Below are 22420 nucleotides of genomic sequence, written 5' to 3' on the forward strand. Positions count from 1 at the left end.
ATTTAGGTGTTGTTTAACTATCAGCCTGCTGGTTATTTATGCAGATAGGGCAAAAAAAAATCTTTAAGCAGCAATGATCAATTTCTCCTCGATTCGTTCGCTGTGTCTCCTTAAGCCAGAAATAGAGCACAACAATGTGCTTAAGAAGCTGGGAAGTAAACTTGTCAACCCGACCCCACACTCCTACAGCACTGCACTGGAAACTGCAACCCTAATCCTTTGGTTGGTTGGCGTCATCGCGAAACAAATGGTTAAATGGCAAACAATGGTAAACAAACAAAGACCCTGTCTTTGGAAAACATTCTGGGAAGCTATCCTACATGAAGGGTGCGGTGTAATGCGAGTTGTTCTGATTAACATCAGGCAGAATTGTGGATGACATTCAACAAGAAAGTAAGTGCAGAATAGAAGCTTCATTCAGTACAGTTGAATACTACAACACAGAAACCTTGCCCCATTAAACTAATTGTAGGTTTAAAAGTTCCGTATACTAACAGTGGGGAAAAATAGCCACTGAGCTACAGGACTCCGCCTATAGCACCTTATCATGTCTTTGAGATGTCTCAAAGCGCTTCACAGAATATACCGTAAAGTGAATTGACTGTATATTTTGTGGGCGAACATTTAGTCTGGGTTTGGACAACTTCTCTTTCCTGCGGCAATCTACCAATAAAGCTTCTTATGGAGTCACACAGACATTTCAATCATATTAATGTGGTCAACCTACTTTGCATAATCCTCTGGGACATGTAGAGGATGTGGTGCAATGGCAAAACATAAAAAAATGTCACAACTCAACACACATGGAAGTTGAATTGTAAATTAAACAACCCCATTTACAGTATTTGCAGTAAATTACAAATAACAACGACAACAAATTACACTTGCTTCACATCGGGAAGCTGTCCCATGGTGCTGGGCGTTAAATACAATATCTACCAAAGTTTTGCATGTGTCATGGGAAAAAAATTACTTTTGAACTTTAATGCTTGTTTAAGTATATTGACATTGACCACTTCCTTCAGCTTCTTGTGAGCTTCTGTAGTTTTATGCTAAATGGATTACTGTTTCAAAGAGCTAACGTAAGCCAAATGGCCTTCTTCTGCATTGTATAGTTAATACTCGTGTTTATGTGGAGTCCTGTAGCTCAGTGGTTAGAGCACTCGCTTTGCAAGTGAGAGACCTGAATTCAATTCCAGGCAGGGCAAAACCTTGGGCAAGTTTCCTTACTCCACACGCCTAATAATAATCCCTCCAAAAAAAAAACAAAACAATAATTAAATTGGTCATTTTCAATCTACGACTGTTTGTGGGACATTGCTGTGCGCAATTGGCTGCCGCGTTCGCCCACAAATATACAGTCAATTCACTTTACAGTGTGTTCTGTGAAGCGCTTTGGGACGTCCTCCCGACGTGAAAAGCGCTATATCAAATGCAAGGATTATTATTATTATTATTATTATTATTATTATTATTATTATGCCCGTTAGCAGTCACTTTGCTCCCAATAGTGCAGTTGGATGCCTCGATAATCCTTCCAGCTATGACCACATTAAAGCCATAAAGAAGCATCTAATTTTGGTGTACTAGGTATCCACAGATTAGTGCTTTACCAAAATACTAATGGTGGGTGTTTGTTTTCTAAAGGTATTAAAGGACAGGTCATTCAGCCAACTCTTGAACACTACTAAAAGAAAACATAATTGGACAACGAGGGATTATTTTTAACATCTCTGGAATGGAGAGAAATGAGCCAACAGTGATTTGCATCAATTGTGTTTGTCCTGCTGTAAGTAGAGCTCCAAAGTGATTCCCACTGGCTCATCCAATCCTTCCTGCTATGCTTTTGATAGTCATTAACTACAGGACAAGGCACTTTGCTTTAAAATCATAGAAAGTTTTCAGACCACTCCACTTCTCACATGTTCACTTATTGCATTCACTTACTGCATTCACTTTCAATATGGACCACAAGATGGCACTGCCTGCCTTTGTTCTGTGGAAGCAGAGGAAGCAGTACAGCAAACTGTACCTGTTTGATTCAGCTAACAGATGCCATCTGCACATTGGTCACATCAGACTTTGATAGATAATTTTATCAGCTAGTGTATTCAAAATGCATCTATGCTGTCAGCCTTTTCCAAATGGTCGACTCTTACCTCCAAGCCCCATGTCAGTTCTTTTGAGCTCACAGTCCAGACTCTTGGCTGACCCTGCTATAAAGATCATGTATATATCATGTCTTTTCAGGCCTCTACTTCCTCCTCCTCCCTCATATACTTACTTATTGTTGAATTCCCCACAAACCTGTTCATGTTCACAATTGCAAAACCTGAGTTCGAGATCCAGAGTAGGATCTCGGTCTCACTAGGAAATGACTGGAGATTTAATACAGGCTAATCGTACTAGTGTCTCTTGCCCTGATTAAGTCTTACTCTTAACTTAAATAAATCTAGCATTTGCCACCACTATTACATTTAAAATAAAATATTTGACAGTCGTGTGGTAGTTCTCAAACAATTAAAGACACTCCGGACTTTACAAGCAAGGACAAAACACAGACTTCAGTTCAAAATACAGTATGTGCAAGCACTGGAGTATGAACAGATACTGCCATAAAGTGGTCCTGGAATGGGAAGCTCAAATGGTCACAAACCAGTGCATTGGGTGTGCTTTTCCGAAGTCAGACTAAATGAAGTAAAGAAGTATTGTTACGTTAAATATCCTCTTTACTTCATACAGAAAAGCAGAAAAAGAAAGTTTTGACTCCTCAGCAACAAAACAAAATTACTCGATTTAATGAGCTGAACAAAATCCTGAAATAAACATCTGTATAAAGGCAGAAAAGTTTCCAGCTCAGCTAATTGAGTGAAAAGCATTTTAAATCCAAAGTTCTGAATTGTGATACTAAACACAAGGTTTTTAAGCTATTTTTGCAAGGACAGAGCACAGGGATTTCACTAAGTAGCAGATTAGTCTGATCTGTTACTCAAGAAAGCAAATAGCTGCAGCGATGAGTGCTCTCTGATTGGTTGGATACAACTTAACAGCAATGTCATCCAAAGGTGATTTGAAATATTCACATTGCAAGGGCCGTTGCAAAACTCAGGATCCAAGTTAAAGCAACATTGAACTGTTCCCATCAGCAGCAGAACTAACCCCATGTTTTTCTCACAATAACAACATGTCTCTCACAATCAGCATTGGCTAGGGAATGTAATGGTCCAGTTTTCTTAGCAGATATCTGGCCCAGAAACCAAACCTTTTAAATTAATGAATGACCTATATGCGTCAGGGCAGATTAGCAGCAGTCTGCAATGCGGGACATACTTTAAATCATCATCATAGTTTCAAAGAATTGTCAGATCACATTTAAGCATCCATCGCATCTACTTTTTTGTATTTAAGAGAAAACAATGCACATATGAGGCTGAAGGATATAGAAGAGTATAGGTTATGGGAATCAGAGGGGTGGGAGTTTGTGTGGAATATCAATAATAGCATGAACTAGTTGGGTCAAATGGCCTGTTTCCATGGTGTCTGACTATGTACTTTGAGTCTATGCTTTTCTACAGGGTCTTTGGGTTTAAGATCTTCTATGCCATTTACGAACTCACCAATAACTGTTTTTTCCCCCCATAATTTAGGCCCCATAGGAACATTCGCTTAATTTCTAATTATTCTTATTTTGCAACTTGCTGTCCAAGAACAGGTGGTGATTGTTTTTCGTTGCTCCCTTCTGATTGTGGTTGGTTGAGATGACAGGTGACCCTGTCAGTGCAGAGAGTTCCACCTTGTGGCCTTAATAGGAACCTATAACATGGCCCAAGTAGAATTTAACGTCAGTTTAACTGGTGACCCTCTACTCAGATTCTAAAGCTCTGGTACTTCTTTCAACCTTGACTGCTTCCTTATAGGATACAGTCTATATTAACCTTGGTTTAATTAAAATCAGTGAAGACAATTTACATTTATACAATGCCTTTCATGTCCCCAGGACATCCCAAAGTGCTTGCCAGGCACCCATGCCCGCAGGGAGAGTTAGCTGAAGAGGGTGGGGGCGATGGAAAGATGACACAAGGCATGGTCAAAGAAGCAAGTTAAGGAGGACTTTGTAAGTGGGGAGAGATGGAGTGAGTCATAAGGTCTCCGGTGTCTGGGATGGATTTCCAGGGAGCAGGAACAGAATGGTGGAAAGCTTGTCTTCTGATGTAGTGAGTCTTTGCCTGTGACTGTTGAGCTCAGAACAGATACCATGCCTGTGCTTTCAAATGCGATAATTTCTACCGGAATTTCTTTATTAAAAAATTCAGTTGCACATCACAGTGAAAAGGGAATTCTCACCAAAGTAAGTCAAGTCAAAATTGTAAGTCAAAATAAACAACAACAACTTGGATTTATATAGCGCCCTCCACGCCGGACAGCGTCTCAGAGTGTTTCATAGTAACGGATCCCGGGGCCGAGAGAGGGGGAGGAAGGTGACCAAAGGCGCGGTCGAAAAGAAAGGTCTTCAGCAGAGATCTGAAAATAGGAAGAGAGGGGACGAGGCGAAGGGAGTGAGGAATGGATTTCCAGAGCCTCGGGGCATAGTGGCTGAAGGCACGGCTGCCGAGGGTAGAGTGGAGGACTCGGGAGACAAGGAAGAGGCCAGACCCGAAGGAACGAAGGCAACGGGCACTGTTTTGAGGAGAGTGGAGGTCAGAGAGGTAGGGGGGTGCAGAGGAGTGGAGGGATTTGAAGACAAGGGTGAGGAACTTGAAATCGATCCTCTCTGGGACAGGCAGCCAGTGCAGTCTGGCAAGGACTGGGGTAATCGGAGAGCGGAGTTTGGTGCGGGTGAGAATGCAGGCGGCAGCGTTTTGAATATCTGGATTTTATGAATGGTAGTGGAGGGGAGGCCGGTGAGGAGGGCGTTTGAATAGTCCAGCCGAGAGGTGACAAAGGCATGGATCAGGGTTTCAGCGGCACATGGGACTTGAAACAGAACGTATATTAAACGTGATAAATTTTCACAATCCTCATGACTGATTGCTGTGGCATGACCATTAATTATATGTCAAAAGCCACTTGAATATTTGTGAATCAGAATATATAGAATTTTAGGTATTCAAATGATTGAGAAAATTGCACTTATCCAATTAAGTACAAAGCATAATTATCTTTAGTATGAAGCAACATTCACTTCCATATCATCACACAGTACCAGGAAGATAGAAAGTGATAAGCTATACACATCACCAATACTACATATAACGAGGGAGACAGAAAGTGATTCGTTTCAAATACACTACGATTAACACTACTAAATATTCTTTCTAACTTAAACTAATGTAATGCTAAACACACTTCTCAACATATACTAGAGTAAGCAAACTTACTCCTAATTGTTTTCTCCATACATAGCAACATACCTAATAATATCTATCGTGGGACAGGCTCTTTTCATGGTTTTCCAATATTCTGCACAACCTCAAATGTTAAGACAATTATCTTTAAGGCGAAGACCATGAGAAATTTCTGGCTTCAGGAGTCTTGATTGGAAACCCTCTTGTCACAACAATTCAACTCAGAATGCCAATCCTGTTTGGTTTATTTTGTTTCGCTGAATAAATGTACAACTATGTTAAACATTACATTGTATGTTTGGATTTGAACAAGAATTCAGATGGAACAGTTAAATGATAGCAGCCCTGGAGAAAGGTTGTTACAAGGAGACAGCTTTCTCGGATGAAGCCGTAATTCTAGCAATGCGATTATTGATTTAAAGTAAAGTAATGTGACATTTCAATAAAGGTTAAATTATTTTTGAAAACTGAAGTCAAATTAATCCCAAAACATTCACCATTTGGCTAAGCAGTTAAGTATCACATTAAACCCCAAATTGCTTTTGCCTTCAATGTTCGCTAACATCACGCAAGGTTTTCTATTTTGTGCAACCTTTCCATTTTTTAATTTCCTCAGCCTTTCTGCTTCACTGGGTAGGCTGGTATGACATTCTGAGTACTTTGAGGACCTAACCTCTGCAGTCGTCATTAATGCTGACTTTGATTTTCCAACCATAAGGTTTTCAGCCTGTCCCATCATCTCTCTGAGTGCACAATGCCCATGGAAACAAAGACACAAGTTAATAATAATAATCCTTGCATTTGATATAGCGCCTTATCACGTCTTTGAGACACCTCAAAGTGTATCACAGAATATACTGTAAAGCAAATTGACTGTATATTTTGTGGGCGAAACACGGCATTATTATTATCATCATCGTACAGCGTTTTCTACCTTCAAAGGTGTACTATCTGCATAGAAAAGTATTTACCAAACCTTATTTTGTGAAAACAATAGCAATGATGATATAATGATTCACCTTGCTACTGTCAGGCACGTTGTCAATGTCATGAACCCAAGACAATGCCCTTCTCCCTCCTAGAACTCAAAGTTCACCAAACATTTTGGTAAGGACAGTACCCCTTTAATAATAAAAAAGACCATGGATATTGTACAACCTGACAGCAAAGCTGAAGCATGTGATTAGTTAATGGACAATGTTCTGGGCTATTTTTGATCATGGTGCTGCCACACACCATGAGACACAAAGATAGATTCCAACATAATTACTTTTCATCCAAGAAACAACTTAACATTTATTCCCAATTTCATGATTTGCTTGGAAGCAAAGCAGTGGATACATTATTTGGGGATTTGCCTCTTTTAGCTTGCCACGATCAGTGAAGTTACAATGAAAGTCTCTGTTTGCCCCCTCTCCACCCACACAGACACTTTAAGAGGAATCCAAATTCATGTAAACAGCAGATTTAGGACTACTGTGACTTTACTGAAGGACTTACCTGAGAAAGCAGCTTGTAGGCTCCTCAGGATGTGTCATCGGATTAAAACCTTAGCTGCTGTCAACCCTTCTGTCCAGCTCCAGCCTCTCAAACAGCCACCACAAGATTCATCAACTCATTCAGAAATAAGAAACTTTAATATCAATTTCTTTGTGTTTTTTAAAAACAAGATTCAGATCCATCACTGTGATGAAGCACTTAAAGAAGCTCTACAGATCCATCTTTCTCAACTTGGTACATGTCTGCCTGGGTGAGTATTCATTTTTATAAAGATTGAATCCGAATGAGCAATGTAATTCGCAATAATCCTCTGTGTAAGTAATTACTAATATAGAACACGCAACATTTGGTCTCCTAGAATAAGTTGAATGTAAAATATGTCCTTGACTGAAAGTATTTTAAAATTTAGTGGAGATTATGTTTTATTGGAACATAATTTGTTTATTTGTGCATCTTCTGTGACCACTTTCATGGAATATCCCTAAGCCAATGGTGTAATGTTTCACCATTTTCTTTGTTTCCTCACCATGTCTGCCTTCACCAACTCAGCTAGTAAGTACTATAGTTTGATAATTATTTACAACCCATCAAAAATTATGCTTAATGTTTATATGCGTTTGTCACGTCCGGGTTTGACTATGTGAGCTCCATGCTCGCCAGACTTCCAATCTCTTCCCTGCAGATTATTCAGAACTCTGCAGCTCGTGTCCTCTTCCGCACTGAGCTCTGTGAGCCGATCACCTTCTCCACACCTGGCTTAACTGGCTCCCCATCCCCAGGAAGATTGAGTTTAATTAAGATTCTCGTCCTAACTTTTAAAACCCTCCACGGTCTTGCTCCTCGCTTCATCTGCACCCTACTAACATCTTACCAACCTTCCCACTCCCTCTCCTCGGCATGCACTGGCGTGTTTCATGTCCCCTGCCCACTCCACCATTGACAGTTGGGCCTTCAGGTTTTCTGCCCCCACCCTCTGGAACTCCATCCCTCAAAGGTCTGTCTCAAGACCTTCCTCTTTGATCGTGCCTTTGATCATCCTCCCACCCCCATCCCCTTTGTAATTTGTTGTTAAATAATAATCTTTGCATTTGATATAGCGCCTTATCACATCTTCTGGACTTCTCAAAGTGAATTGACTGTATATTTGGTGGGCGAAACTCAGTAGCCAATTGCACACAGCAGTGTCCCACAAACAGTCCAAAATATAATTTTGAGTGACCATAATTATTATTATTTATTTATTAAAAGGATTATTTTCCCCAGAAGAGTGATTTGACAATGGACTAACAACTAGGTTCCTACTTACTGCTAGGTAAACTGAGACGTGTCGAGTAAGGAAACGTGCCCAACATTTTGCCTTGCCCAGGAAAAATTTAGTCAAATGTGTACTGTAATTACTGTTTGAATAACAACATTTGCAAATACATCTGACATGATATCATCTTAAATCTGTAACAATCCACTGGTAGAGTTTATATAATTTGCCAAATATTGCAGGGAATTAATTCAACTGATTAGCAACTCATTCCAGGTCTGGACACTGTGAAGCTTCCCTCAATCCATGATACTGATTACTTTTTAAATCACTAGTTAGTAACGTAATATTTCTCAATAATTTAAAGTAATTGTTCTGAAGAAGAATATTGTGTTTTTAACAATTCTAATTCGCAACCGTTTGTCTATAATAATAATCTTGCATTTGATATAGCGCTTTTCATGTCTTCTGGATGTCTCAAAGCGCTTTACAGAATAGACTGTAATGTGAATTGACTGTGTATTTGTGGGCGAAATGCGGCAGCCAATTTCACACATCAGTGTCCCACAAACAGTCGCAGATTGAAGTGACCAATTTATTTTTATATTATTATATTTTATACTAGTTGGTGCTTTGAAAAAATGTTGGCAAGTTTATTGTTAAAACAGTGTTGTAATTTCTCACTAGTTCAAGCAGATTATGCTCCCTACTTCTACGACAATGACTCAAACAACACCAATGGAAATATGGCCCTGTTGAGCATTCCTGAGGATACACCTATAGGTATGCACTTTACCAGCTCTGAAACTGGCAAAATACTGTACGATGCTTTTGCATTATTACTCTCCACCATTGTATTATCCTTCTTGTCAAAATGAAAGCTATCAATCCACTGAAAGAACTCTGCATTTCACATTTATTTCTAGGAACACAAGTATACATTTTAAATGGGACAGATCTGGAAGGAAATTCAGTGAAATATGGTATGACATTTCAACCTGGTTCAAAACATTACTTTACCGTGAATTCACAATCAGGAAAAGTCACGCTGGTTGAGGAGCTGGACAGAGAGGTAATGGTTTTTGACGATTATTTTAATAACATTTTGTAATCCCATCATTAGAGATGCATTGTTAATTTGAAAGCTAACCCAGTGATCTAAACTAGAAATTAATTCAGCTCCATATAACGCCCAGAATCCCTCATCATGGTGCACTTTTCATTACCATCAAGCATTTTCAGGTCAATTATAGTCCAAAGTAATTGGAGAATAAAGCTCCCTTCGTATTCTCATTTCCTGCACTCGCCATTCTTCTGGCCTTTTGGAGTGAGTTTGGTAATTGTTTAAAAAATGAACATGGTTTTGTGCAGTGGCAAAATGGACCTCAAATCATTTTGCTCATGTGTTTCGCAGCCATATAGAGAAGAAGTCCATTCAATTTAACATTTTTAATTTCAAATAAGGCCCTAAACACCAGCCCACCAATGCATGCCTACCAGTCCATTCTGGATGAAAGAATTTCTCATGCTATCAATCAGTCATAAATGTATAGGTTCTGGAATAAAGAATGTATGCTCGATGGAGGTGAAATTCCTTTTACCTCCAAGTGTAGGGACTGTAATGGTACCTCTTTGTAATGGTAATTTCCTCAAATTGTAAAAGTTATTACGCTCAGAGGAGATTCTTGCTCCCATGTTTATTCAGTGGCATTTGGTTGTCTATTGTTTTACAGAAAGAAGATGAAGTTGAAGTACTTGTCAGCATTTCAGATGGCTTGAATAAAGTAAGTAGCATTACATGTTGAAAAGAACTTATACTCAAGCCACTGCCAGTATCAAATTGAAATGTTCTGTGTGGAATATACTTCATGTTAATGTGGAATTGTGCACAAGATATAGAAAGCTCGGATGCAACACCATTTTTAAATCTAATGTAAAGCAACCCCAACTTGAAAAGAATAAAATAAATATCCCTTTCACTGTCAGTACATCTTAATGTTCAGTTTGTTTGTGCACATTGAGAGTTGTCAGCCCTACTCGTAAAAAGCTTGAAAATCTGCTCTTCCTGAGGGAACAGATCTTATCTTCTGTGTTCACATTCACTGTTGAATATCCCAACTCATCGCGACATTATGACATTATGTAATGAAATGTTAAACAATGTGCAACATATTTTAGCAATTTGGTAATGCTTAGCTGAGCGGAACTGCTGAAAGCCTAATGGTACATTTAAGCCTTGTGGGCCTTATTGCCTTCGATTATAACAATTCAATATTTCATTTAGCCTCACTTTGGGGTTAATGGGCTCAACCAAAACATTGGTGGAGAAGAATAAATAAAGAGCTACAATTAATGTTTGCAGGTTGTGGAAAAGGTTCTAATTCTTGTCACGGATGCTAATGATGAGAGCCCACAATTCATCAATGCACCTTATATCATCGATGTCCCTGAGGTGAGTTTCTCTTTTACTGTCTCCGAATGCCATGTGTGTTATGTTGACAGACCAATATTTCATGGAGCACTTATGGTGATCTACGTTTCTCCCCCCTCCTACTAGAATACACCTTCAGGGAGCAGCATATTCAAGGTCTCTGCGACAGACAAAGACAATGGATCTGGAGGCAGTATAACATATTTTCTACAGGTATACTTTCATCCAATTCCTAAATCACTTCAAAGCACGATTATTCAGGCTATTTTAAGAGTTAAGTTTCTGTGCATCAATGGGAATTCTAAACCCTGAAATACTGTAATTTTTCTAAAATCTAGCATGGCTAGCAAAACTCTGTGAATATGCTTCTGACCTATTCAGCCCCCAGTTGAGAGTGATTGGGATTCAGAAATATATGTCCTGTTCCTAAATGAATGCATGTGGAAAGAATTAAACGGGAATTAATGGCCTTTCAGCAATGAACTGTAGTCTTCCCTCTGATACTCCTCATTCTTTCTAATGATCCCTTGGTTTCTCTCTTCCAGAATGTACGAATAAAAAGATTTTCAATGGATCGACATAGCGGCATCCTTCGAATAAGGCCGGGCATTTCTCTCGACTTTGAGAAGTCCAGGACTCATTTTGTCACTATTATAGCCAAGGTAAATTGACAAGTTTTATTTCTTACAGAAATACAACAGTTTGCTGTAATTCGCTGCAACCAAAAAAAACAAGCAAAACTAAACTGTGATTTATTTCAGGACGGAGGTGGGAAGCTCAAAGGAAAGTATAAGGTTTGGTCTTCAACAGCTACCATAACAATTAATGTGGTGGATGTCCAGGACACCCTCCCTATATTTGCTGGAACACCATATTTTGGATATGTCTATGAGGATACAAAGGCTGTAAGTGCTGCATTGTAATTTACACTGTGCCCTTTTGCTGTTGCACATATACATGATTTTGTGTCTTGGTGCTTGTTATTTTTGAACCCACGCATGTTGAATTATGCACTAGTTTTTGGGGAAAGGCTGAACGGGACACCAAACTAGAAGATAGCCATGTTTCTCGTCTGTTAAATTTCATCTAAATTACAAATCCTCATTTCTTTTTCAGGGTTCTGCAATATTTAGTGTGGCGGCATATGATGGCGACCGTGGTAACCCAAACCCGGTCTTTTACACAATTGTAAACGGTAAGTGAAATGAAACCACAAGAGTGGCGACTGGGAACACAAAGATATTTTGTATCAAAGTACAGAAAGAGCATACATTGTTTGCAATGTTAAATGCAGATTGCATTTCTTGTGAAATTCTGATGTCCAAAGGTCTCATAATCTTAGCCTCAAAAACATTGTTTTCCAATTTAAGACTGCAGAATTACTAAATTACTCAAATTATCCATTCAGAAACCAGTTTTCTACAGTTGCAAAATTGTGGCAAAACAGTTCTCAAATGAGGACTGAATTTACGAATTGCCCAACCTCAAATTCTAAGGTTAAGACCATGAAAGGTTCAGAACCCTAATGTGAATTTGTCTTAATGTTGCCGCATTTATGTAGCAGTAAAGCAATTTAGAGGTATGGGCTGAGGAGAGTTCTGTGTATGTGCTTTGTTGAGAATTGGGTTGGTCAACTCCTCCGACTCCCTTGTTCAGTGTCCAACCCAATCACTGTGCAGTGCTCTGAGATGCTACCTTATGTGAAAGGCTACATAAATGCTGATTGTTGGATTTTTAAAATTGGATACTACTTACTCGGATCTCTGTTTAACAAAGTTGCCTTTTTTTTAAAAATAGGAAGTGATGAATCTTTTGAAATAAATAATTCAAGTGGAGTCATTACAGTTCTTGAAACTACAGATCTTCTTAAAAAGACCCTCTACAAACTTTTAATTCAGGTGAGCCAAAACAAATTCGGACAATGATGTATAACCCAACGCATCCTGGGATTAATGCATCACCGACAAAGCTACCTAAATGTGGTGACAAAGAATGGCCTTTGGTCTTCTGAGTATGAGACACCATGATGTCTCTTAATTTTGCTCTGCCGTACTATGACTAATACTTTGAAAATAAATAGTTGGCAGTCAGTAAAATCATGTGCCAATGCTGGTTGTTGGAGCCAAAGCAATTCAGAGTGATTTTCCTCTCCAGTATACCTGGCTATTCTTAGGTGCTTCCTGCATCAACACAACTGAGATCAGTACCTCAGAAAGTGGAAGGACACAGCATGGAGTCACATTAAATCACTCGTGTCAGCTGTGACACACTCTACCTTATGCAATAAGATACAATGTGACTTCAGGAAATTGTTAAAGATGCTTTGTGTTTGTTTTTGTACAAGGCCTCAGAAATTAACCCTGACAGTGACGTGGAAGCATTTACAACTACCACAGTTCGCATCCAAGTGGTGGATCTCAATGATCATCCGCCAATGTTTTACGGTGAAAATGGGCCTCAGTCACATTTTGAAATTACAATGTACGAGCATCCCCCTGAAGGAGAGATATTGCGAGGACTGAAAATAACAGTAAATGACTCCGATCAGGTTTGTTGACCAGTTTTGAAAAGTACCACAACATTAACCACAGATCAATATGCAGCATTTCTGATGACCACACAAGCAGGTAAAGCAATTAGATGGATCACAAAATACCCTCGGTCAGATGTTACACACATGGGACCCATTTGCACTCCTTTCCCTGAATGAAAGCCCGCTAGCCTCATCTGGGACTTCACTAAGGAAAGACTTGCTGGTGTTAAACATGTGTTCATTTCAGCAGCAGTAAACATTAAGTTTGAACTAGTCTTCCAGAATATCTGAACCCACACATCAAGAATATTATTGACTTTTATGTAGATAGGTCAAAGATTGTTTGAAGGCCTCGCGACAAAAAGAAAAGAGCTGGCATCATCAGGAGAGGAGGGGGGAGAGGAGACTAACAGGGAAAGACCTATGTACTGTTGTTAAAGAGGTTAAATCAGAAAATATGGTTTATCCATTTGTTTTCACACCACGGTTTCAAATGTGTTAAAAAGAATATCAACACATCACTCTCAAGCAAAGCCTTTCCTACTTCTCTCCCTCCTGAGACACATTGTTCTGAAGGTCACATCCTTTAAACGCAGTATGTGATTGAGATGATAATGACAGCATTTCATTATTTTCTTACAGGGAACAAATGCACAATTCAACCTTAAACTGGTGGGTCCTGAAGGCATATTTCGAGTTATTCCCCAAACAGTTCTCAACAAAGCACAAGTGACAATAATAGTGGAGAACTCAGCTGCCATTGACTATGAAAAGTCCCAACTTTTTACCTTCAAGGTTTGTGAGTTTGGGGATTTTTATTTAAAAACTGTGTTTTACAAGTATTGCAGCTGTTAAAAATTGTATCCTTTCTTCCCTATAGCTCCTTGCTGTGGAGACAGACACTCCAGAGAAGTTCAGTTCTACAGCTGACATTACCATTCATCTTGTCGACACAAACGACAATATTCCCAAATTCACCTCAGACTTCTACATCGCACGTATCCCGGAAAATTCACCTGGGGGCTCCACAATCATATGCATCACTGTAAGTAGAGGTACCAATCTTGCAGGTTGTGCCTTATTCCACTGAACATACTCACACATAAGCATTCAGGTTTACATATTGTTTTACATGACTGAAGACGAGATTAAAGGATGACAAATTGAACGACGACAACAACTTACATTTATATAGCGCCGCCCCCCCCCCCACATACACAGGGTAGCGTCCCAGAGCGCTTGCCAGTGGCGGAGCCTGAAGCCAAGCGGGGGGCAAGGCTATATCGATAGATTATTTCCAGTGGTCAGTGATTCAGTAGAAAGAGGGTTCAGAGTTAAGAGTAAAGGTGAAGTTTGAAAAGAAAATCTTCACAGTTAAGGCGGTTAGAATGTGTGATTTCTCTGCCACAAAATAACAACAACAAATTACATTTGTATAGTGCCTTTCATGTCAGGAGGACGTCCCAAGGCACTGGATAGTCAGGGATCCACACCCGAGCTGGTGGTTGGGATCATTAACGCAGAGTATATTTTAAAAGGGAATTAAATAAATGCTTGAAAACGAGGCATTTTAAAGGGTAGTGTGGAATGAGCAGGAGAATGGGATTATATTAGATTACATGCTTCATGTGGTGATAAACATCATCACAGACGATGTTCATGTGGTGATAAACATCATCACAGCCCAGTTGACCAGTTTCTGTGCTGTAACATTCTATAATTATCTGATCAATGCGTATCCTGCTTGAACCACAATGGAGGTTGATGGCCCCTTTACAGCAACGACGATCATTATGAACCAAACTCACAAGTCAGCCATCGACAAAACCTTATATTTACTGTGGATTTGCCACTTCTGAAATCTCTTCGGAGATAGCTGAACCTCAGCCACGCCCGATTAGCTTCTTCTCCAAGGATTTTTACTGACCTTGAAAACCTGAAATGGTGAATGGTACCACCAGGGTTTAAATCTAGAATGCCCACTCTCACGTTTCATGAGGTGTTCAACTGATTGAGGCATTAAACATAGAACATTAACATTTGGTTTCAGAGCAGAATTTCAAAATGGAGAGTTGGTTTGTTTATGGCACTCAGTGTAACATGGGGTGGAAGTACATATGGCATCATATGACATGTCCACAAATCTTTTGGGATCTTAGTTTCAGAAATCACTTGTGAGTTAACCATTTTATTGCAAATATCAGGAAATAAACTGTTCAATCATCACATCATAATATTATTTTTCAACTATTTGGTACTTTCTTCACAGGCAAATGATCCAGATTCTGGGAAGTGGGGAGAAACCAAGTATTCCATATACGGAATAGGTGCTGATCTGTAAGTAATGTTACTTTTTTTTAAAAAAGGAATGTTTTAAAGATAAAAGAAATGATGAAACAAAGGATATTATACAAACTTCTTGTCTTTGATTTTGAAGCGGAACAAAATAGAAGGGCAAAGGAAAAGAGCAGTTAATTGGGATTAGAGCAATTAGAGCTGACACCAACATAGACTCAATGAGCCGAAGAGGTTTCTTCCAGGTTGTAATTTCTTGGATTCTGAGAATCTATGAGGACATTCAGGGGGTTTGCATATTATCATGTCGCACTGCATGTCGTACAAGAAAATGCTATTACTGAACAAGCAAACCCTGAGCATTGTAATGTGGAACGGATTAGACCCGGTGTTGTTAAATGCTGGCAGTATATTAAATATGTAATGTTTTTGATTTCCCAAGTGATTTGGATCCTGTTGCTTTGATAGTTCTCAGATCTTCCAATCCTAACAAAGTGACCAGATATGAACATCAGTACTTGCTTTAATGCACTAATGGCAGCTCTATCTCCTTTTCTGTCTCACTAATCTTTAAAGGATTATCAGCATAGCTAGATAGTATGCCAAGTATTTTATTATGAGGAAATCCATGATATTTCTTCTCCAAAAAAGAAAGAATTCATATCAGTGCTTTTGTTAATTTAAATAGTCTTCACCAATTGATCTCAGAAAATGTCCAATTTAAGCAAGGAATTACCAAATTTTGCATCAAGCTGTTTCAGCATTCCTGACCCTTAACATCACCAACTAATGTCTCAAGCATATTTCTAATGCGGTAGAGAAAATGGCTGCAAATGACCAAATAAATTGTTTTTAATGACAATGGCCCTACATGCATTAAGATGTTAATCCTTTAACGTAAGTGGAGTTAGGTCTCACTAATCCTTTTGCGTGCATCTACCAGGATAGCAGTTAAAATTTTATTTGCCAACAAGTTTCACCTGAAATGACTGAAGCTGAGGTCATGGAGGTGTTTAATGTAATGCATCTTTCATTAGCTTTCACACAGATTTTTATCTTTATTACTAAAATTCAAATTAACCCAACTTATGTCATTTTGCAAAGATATAAATCATATTTTTACAACAGCAATGACAACATGGATTTATTAGCACCCTCCACGACAGACAGTGAAGCAATGAACTGCTTTATAAAAACGGGGTTAATATTTAAACTAGATTTATATAGCGTCCTCCATGCCAGACGGTGAAGCAGTGAACTGCTTTAGATAAATGGGGTTAATATTTAAACTAGATAAGGAAGTATCTGTAGAAAATCAAATCTCCCTCTAGTCAGTGCTGTTACTCAGCAACATCACGTACAAATGCACAGTTCTGTTCTTAGCTCCCAATTAAATTTAAGAAAATTGACACTACATTGTTTTTTTTAAAAAATAACTTGTGTGGATGTTTCTTACGTGTCAGTCTGTTCGTTTAAGACCAACATCTTTGACACTCCTTTGTAGGAGATGTTGTCCTTCAGATGAGAAGTGAAACTGAGATGCTGTCTGCCTTTTCAGGTGGATGTTACAATTCTCATGTTATTCAAAAAGAGAAGGGAGTTTCTCCTGATGTCCTGATCAACAATTGCCTGAATAAAATTGGTCATTCACTTCATAGCGGTCTGGGGGACATTGCTGTGTGCAGGTTGGCTGCTGAGTTGCCCTATATTTGACATCAAATTATATTTTTTTAAATTTAGGTTTTTGATTCACCCCACCACGGGAATAGTTTATACTCAGCCTTGGGCTGAGCTGGATGCTGAAGTGCAATCTAAATACAGCTTTTACGTCAAGGCAGAAGATGTGGAAGGAAAGTACAGTCTGGCTGAAATCTTTGTAACAGTTCTAGATATGAATGATCACTATCCAGAATTTAACGAGAACATTTTGCAGAAGGTTATGATTCTGGGGTCAACTATAAAAGTCGAGGTAAGAAAAACTTTTTTTTATAAATCATTGGATTTCACGAATGTAAAACAATCATAAATTGACTGTAATGATGAAGATTATGATTTGAGTGTGGGAGAATAGTGGGTTTCTGAACTCAGCACCAAGTGCAGATCAACTAGATTCACCGTAGAGGGAGGAGAATTGGTGGGAGAGGTGGAGAAAATGCCAGGTTCTAGGGGATCAGGGAAGCAATGCATCTGTATACTCACAAACAAAACCCTACCAAGAAAAGTCACACTCTTATCTGGATCGCAAACTTGTTCTATATATAAAAACCTAAATCCAGTCACCTTCTTATTAGCTTTCTCCCTTTTTTAAAAAATTACTTTTTGTATGATGTCACAGTGGCAGGCAACTGAGACATTTATAATGCGTAGCACCAGCAGGGGTTTAAGTGAAACGTATGGAGGTGGTCTCAGAAATGGGATCAAAGATACAGGCAACATTTCTATCCTGATTAGAATGTGCTGTCACCAAATTGAGAAACAAGCTGCGAATGAAACAAAGAAACTATGAATGCTCCAGAGAAGGTATGAGAGATTTTGAGGCTCTTTCTGTCAGTCATGACCACCTTAGACTATTGATTCCCTGTGTCACACGTCACATGTTTTACTTACACAAACGCAAAGCATTTGCGTTTTTTTTCTCTTGTTAAAATTAGTGTCATTTCTAACAAATCAGAACCTGTTGCTTGCCCAGTGAACGTGTACTGTGCAGAGCTGTGTTCTGAATGGGTTTGTGACATTTACCGGCAGGCCACGGATGATGATGCTGAAGAGCCGAATAACATTGTGGACTACTCAATAATGCAAGCAGATCCAGCAAACGTTTTTGACATTGATCACGCCACGGGAGAGATAGCGCTGAAATCCTATATCAAATCTCTGGAAGTCATTTACAATATAACAAAAAATAAAGACTGCCAGTGGTCACTGGTGATACAAGCGAAAGATAGAGGCTCCCCTTCATTCAGCACAACAGCCGTGGTGAAGATCGATATAACAGAAGAGGTAGGTACCCTTTACTCAGGGCCAAGGCGTAAACCATTAATCAATGTAAAGATTCAGGTTGGTGGGAGGGTGAGGAGGGTGGAAGGGAGAGGGAGTAAAAGAGGGTTCACAGAGATGAGGTCCAATAATGCTGGACCACAAACATGTTCATCTTTAGCATTCATTGGCAAATTTTAAGATCAGTTATAGCATGTGCCCATACAGTTACAGTCGCGTTCCTACTTTGCAGTGCTGAGGCTCATCAAATAGGTTTCCTACGTGACACTTTGTGTTTTTCATGGTCTCTGAGAAAATCTGACCTGAAAATGAGATGCTGGTGGTGAGAGTAATTCATTTCTATTTCTAGCCTCCAATATGCGCAGTACAGATTGGGCTCAGATTGTACCAGATTCCTGGTATTGTTGTGGAGAATCATTCAAAGCAACAAGAGTTTCACACTGCACATTTATTTTGCCAGCAGCACGACTGAAATTGGCAGATTTTCCTTTCACTTTCTAACTAAAAATCTGCTTTTGTAGCAGTTGGCATAAAAGTGATACGAGCAGAGGCCTGGAAGCAAGTAATTAAAATATGGTTGAAATAAAATAGGATTAGATTTATTTGCATCTCATTTGTAATATTTGCAAACTGGATTTATTTTAACCAAAGTGAGTGACCTTTAAGTGAGTGATTTAAGTGATTTTTAGCCGTTAAATTAATCTAAAATCTTAAATAATTGTTTTTCAAACCATGTCAAACAAAGTTTCACAAGATATTTAACAGAAAAAAAACTTACCTTTTTTTAATTCAGTCATCTCAATTTCTCATATCCATTTTGTATTCTGTTGTGGAGATAAACACATTGCTGTTAGAAAGGATTTTTGCCTGAATACTTAACAACTGTGGAAACATATCTCAGAGTGCAAGTTTGACCCAATAATAGTTCTTCTGTTACTGAAATCTGATGTTTTAACATTTCCAGATTAAATCAAGGCTAATATCTTATGTTTGGGGCCTGAGGAAGCAGCCATGGAAAATATTTGGAATTTTTACAAGCACAGTCATCTCTCTCATTTCTTTAACAATGGCTATATCTGCGCTAATGTTCTGGCAAACTGTGAAAAGATCCAGAGTGCATCCTCATGGCAAAATTCGAAAAATTATCAAGAGACCACCAGAAAAAAAAGATGGCTAGTTAATGTCCTTTTCTCCGGAAAACATTGCAGGGCTGCATTTTTATACATCCTCAATGTGTCAGATAAGACATGAAACCAAGGCTATTTTTTTTTTGTTCAATGCCTGCACTTTGTATGTCTTTAAATGACTACAGAACTACAAATATGTCTATCTGATGGGCTTTTTTTCTGTCTGTATGGGACGATCACTCAGATTAATTAATTTTTTCCCCGTTTTTTCCTGTCTGAAATGGAGATCCCAGTCCTATGGACTAAACCACTTGTTTTCTTTGTACTCTTTTACAGACTTCTGGGAAAGGGCCCATGTCATCCTTTTTGTTGCAAACTAAAGATAACCCTATGAAAGCCCTAGGAGTGATAGCTGGAGTAGTTTGTTTTTTTGTGTTGCTTACAATCTTGATTTCAACGGCCATGTTTTGGCGGAACAAAAAATCCAATAGAATTGGCCCGGTGAGGCGTATCATAAAGAGAAGGGTAGATCGTCGTTCACGGACTCCCAGATTGAACTGGTGGAAAATTAAGAGGTCCCAAAACACATCAGATAAATTCATAGCTTCCTCTGATAATGCACACATACAGAATGTGAACACCAACAATAACAGTCCGGATCCTCCGATGGCTCCACCATGTGCACCTTTGCTTCCTCCTCCATCGTCAACGTTCTCAGCCAGTTTCAACGTCCCAGACTGGAATCTACCTACGGTGTCAGGATCACTCAGTCCCAGACAATCAAAGTACAAGGCAAATATCAGCACTGCTCTGGTGTCTGAGCTCAAAATGCGTCTGGAACAGAAAATGAATGAAGATACTCAAAAACTATACTTATAAAAGGGTTTCACAACAACCAACTGAAACAAATGCTGTGATATAGGAGCCTAATTGATGACTTCTTAGAGATCAAAGCACATATGGTTTATTGCATAAATATATATAGTGCATTGTTAAACACCATTTCAGAGGCACAGTTTATTCACCTTCTTCAGAACATAAAGCATGGAGTGAGCAAAAGGCATCTATCCATTTCACCCACTCTAAAAGACCATGCAAAACCATCTCTAATTCATACAGATTACTTAGTATCTGAATAGGTATCTATCCCTACAACTCCATTATTCTTTTCTGGCCTCCCTCATGCTACAGACAGTTTTCCCCAACTCCCCTTGAACTTTGCAACACACAAATTATTGAAGGATTTTTCATCACATATCCTCTAAAACTGTTCCCAAGCACATATCTCCTAGCCCTAAAGCCCAGATAAAATTTGTCATTCATAGCTATTTGTGGGACATTGCTACATGTAAATTGACTGCTACATTTACCTACAAAATACACAGTCACAACACTTCACAATAAATTTAGTGAAGCACTTTGCATGATTTCAACAATGATAATCCTTCCTTATTGAATGGAAGGATATACACATTCCTAGTCTTGTTTTGTGTAAAAAGGAGTGAATGGATCCATCAACTGTTTAGGAGTCTGTTCCACATATCCCCCGTTTTGTAAGAAATTTATATCTCTAGTTCTGCTTAAAGCTTTTAATTTAAATCGTATAGCCTCTGGTAATGCCCTCCTGGTCCAAAACAATTAGTCCACTGATACCAACATTCTCCTCACCTCTCGTCATTTTAAAGACCTGAATCATTCCTCCCCTCAATAATTTTTCCAATGAAAGCAAATGTCTCTCTGCGTAGCATAACAAATCTCATGCTAAATCCCAGAATCAACTTTGTTGCTCTTCTCTGTGCTCCATCCAATACCCTTTTGAAGGAAGTATTCACAGATGTGGCCTCACCGCTGATCTATACAAGATCAGAATAACTTATTTTTACTGATAGACAAATACCAAGTATTTGATTAGCTTTGTTGCCAGCAGTTTCACATTTAATGAAAATTTCAAAGAATGAAAGGTGCAGTATTTAGATCTTTAACTTTTCCATCTTTCTGGATGGACACCTCTTTATTGTGCACATGTTTCGAGTTTCCTGTTCCAACATACACAGTATTGTTTTCAAGACTTACAATAGTGTTTTTTCCCCCCCAAAACAATTTAATTTTCATGATTTCTCCAAATCGTTCCAAGGCAACCTTTTGGAATTAAACAGTTAAAATATCCTATTATGGATTTGGAATAGCTTTTTTTAAAAATAATGATTCATTTATATATTGAGAAGTGAATTCTGCTACTGAAAAATGGTAAACATGTCAGCAATTTCTTCAGTTTAAATGATTTCAGTTTGGCTGCATTTACGGCAAGGAGCTCTTTACAAATGCAACTCATAAATCAATTATTTTTGTTAGGCAGCCAAGGTAAACCTTATCAAATTGTCACTGTGACAACCACAAGCCTGAAATACCTCATGTCTAATGTTGAATAGAAAGGGAAAACGTTGCCATATTAGGCAGTTTAATAAATGACCTGAATGAATTCTTGATTTATTTCTGGTACACTGGATAAATAGAACCAGCTGATCTCCCTGGAAGAGAATTAGAGCTAGAATTTTTTTTAATAACTATTACACAAGAACATTATCCACCAAACCTTGTTGGTTTGATGAATGAAAGCTGCAACCATAGAACAAAATAGTTGTGAATTTGTAGACAATTAAATATTTGCATTGGACTCTTTGAAATCATTACAATGTGGAATTCAATGTTTGACTTTCAACCAGCCCAAATGTTTTTAGATTCATGTTTGAAGGTGTAATGAACTTTTGTAAAGAGCGTTTTCCTACAAATATATCGTTTTGTGCATTCTGTGGTACTTTACTTTGTAAAGGTCAAACAAACGCCCTCAGAGTTACTCCATTATGGCTTATAGCCAACAATATTTGCTAGTGGGCATGTATGTAGTAGACATATTGACAATCTTTTTGTTCTGTTCAT

General features: G+C 38.6%; 1 protein-coding gene across 1 annotated transcript; it reads left to right on the forward strand.

The window, feature by feature from the left end:
* Positions 1-7034: 7034 nt before the first annotated feature.
* cdhr1a (cadherin-related family member 1a) lies at positions 7035-20362 on the forward strand. Its single transcript, XM_042336828.1, has 18 exons — positions 7035-7095; positions 7395-7397; positions 8788-8883; positions 9027-9172; positions 9834-9884; positions 10463-10552; positions 10658-10744; positions 11077-11193; positions 11293-11436; positions 11648-11726; positions 12329-12429; positions 12876-13079; positions 13707-13859; positions 13945-14109; positions 15334-15401; positions 17100-17328; positions 18105-18359; positions 19820-20362. Exons 1-18 carry the CDS (start codon positions 7035-7037, stop codon positions 20360-20362), a joined length of 2592 nt encoding a protein of 863 aa, XP_042192762.1.
* Positions 20363-22420: the final 2058 nt, after the last annotated feature.

This window comes from Callorhinchus milii, unplaced genomic scaffold (genome assembly GCF_018977255.1).
Source record: "Callorhinchus milii isolate IMCB2004 unplaced genomic scaffold, IMCB_Cmil_1.0 Scaffold7, whole genome shotgun sequence".
Classification (NCBI taxonomy): domain Eukaryota; kingdom Metazoa; phylum Chordata; class Chondrichthyes; order Chimaeriformes; family Callorhinchidae; genus Callorhinchus; species Callorhinchus milii.

Bases quoted from the DNA above. Each gene is read 5' to 3' on its own strand.
- cdhr1a (XM_042336828.1), top strand. From the start codon at position 7,035: ATGAAGCACTTAAAGAAGCTCTACAGATCCATCTTTCTCAACTTGGTA. The intron at 10,745-11,076 runs GTATACTTTCAT...TCTCTCTTCCAG, and splicing joins GTATAACATATTTTCTACAG to AATGTACGAATAAAAAGATT. The intron at 11,437-11,647 runs GTAAGTGCTGCA...TTTCTTTTTCAG, and splicing joins TCTATGAGGATACAAAGGCT to GGTTCTGCAATATTTAGTGT.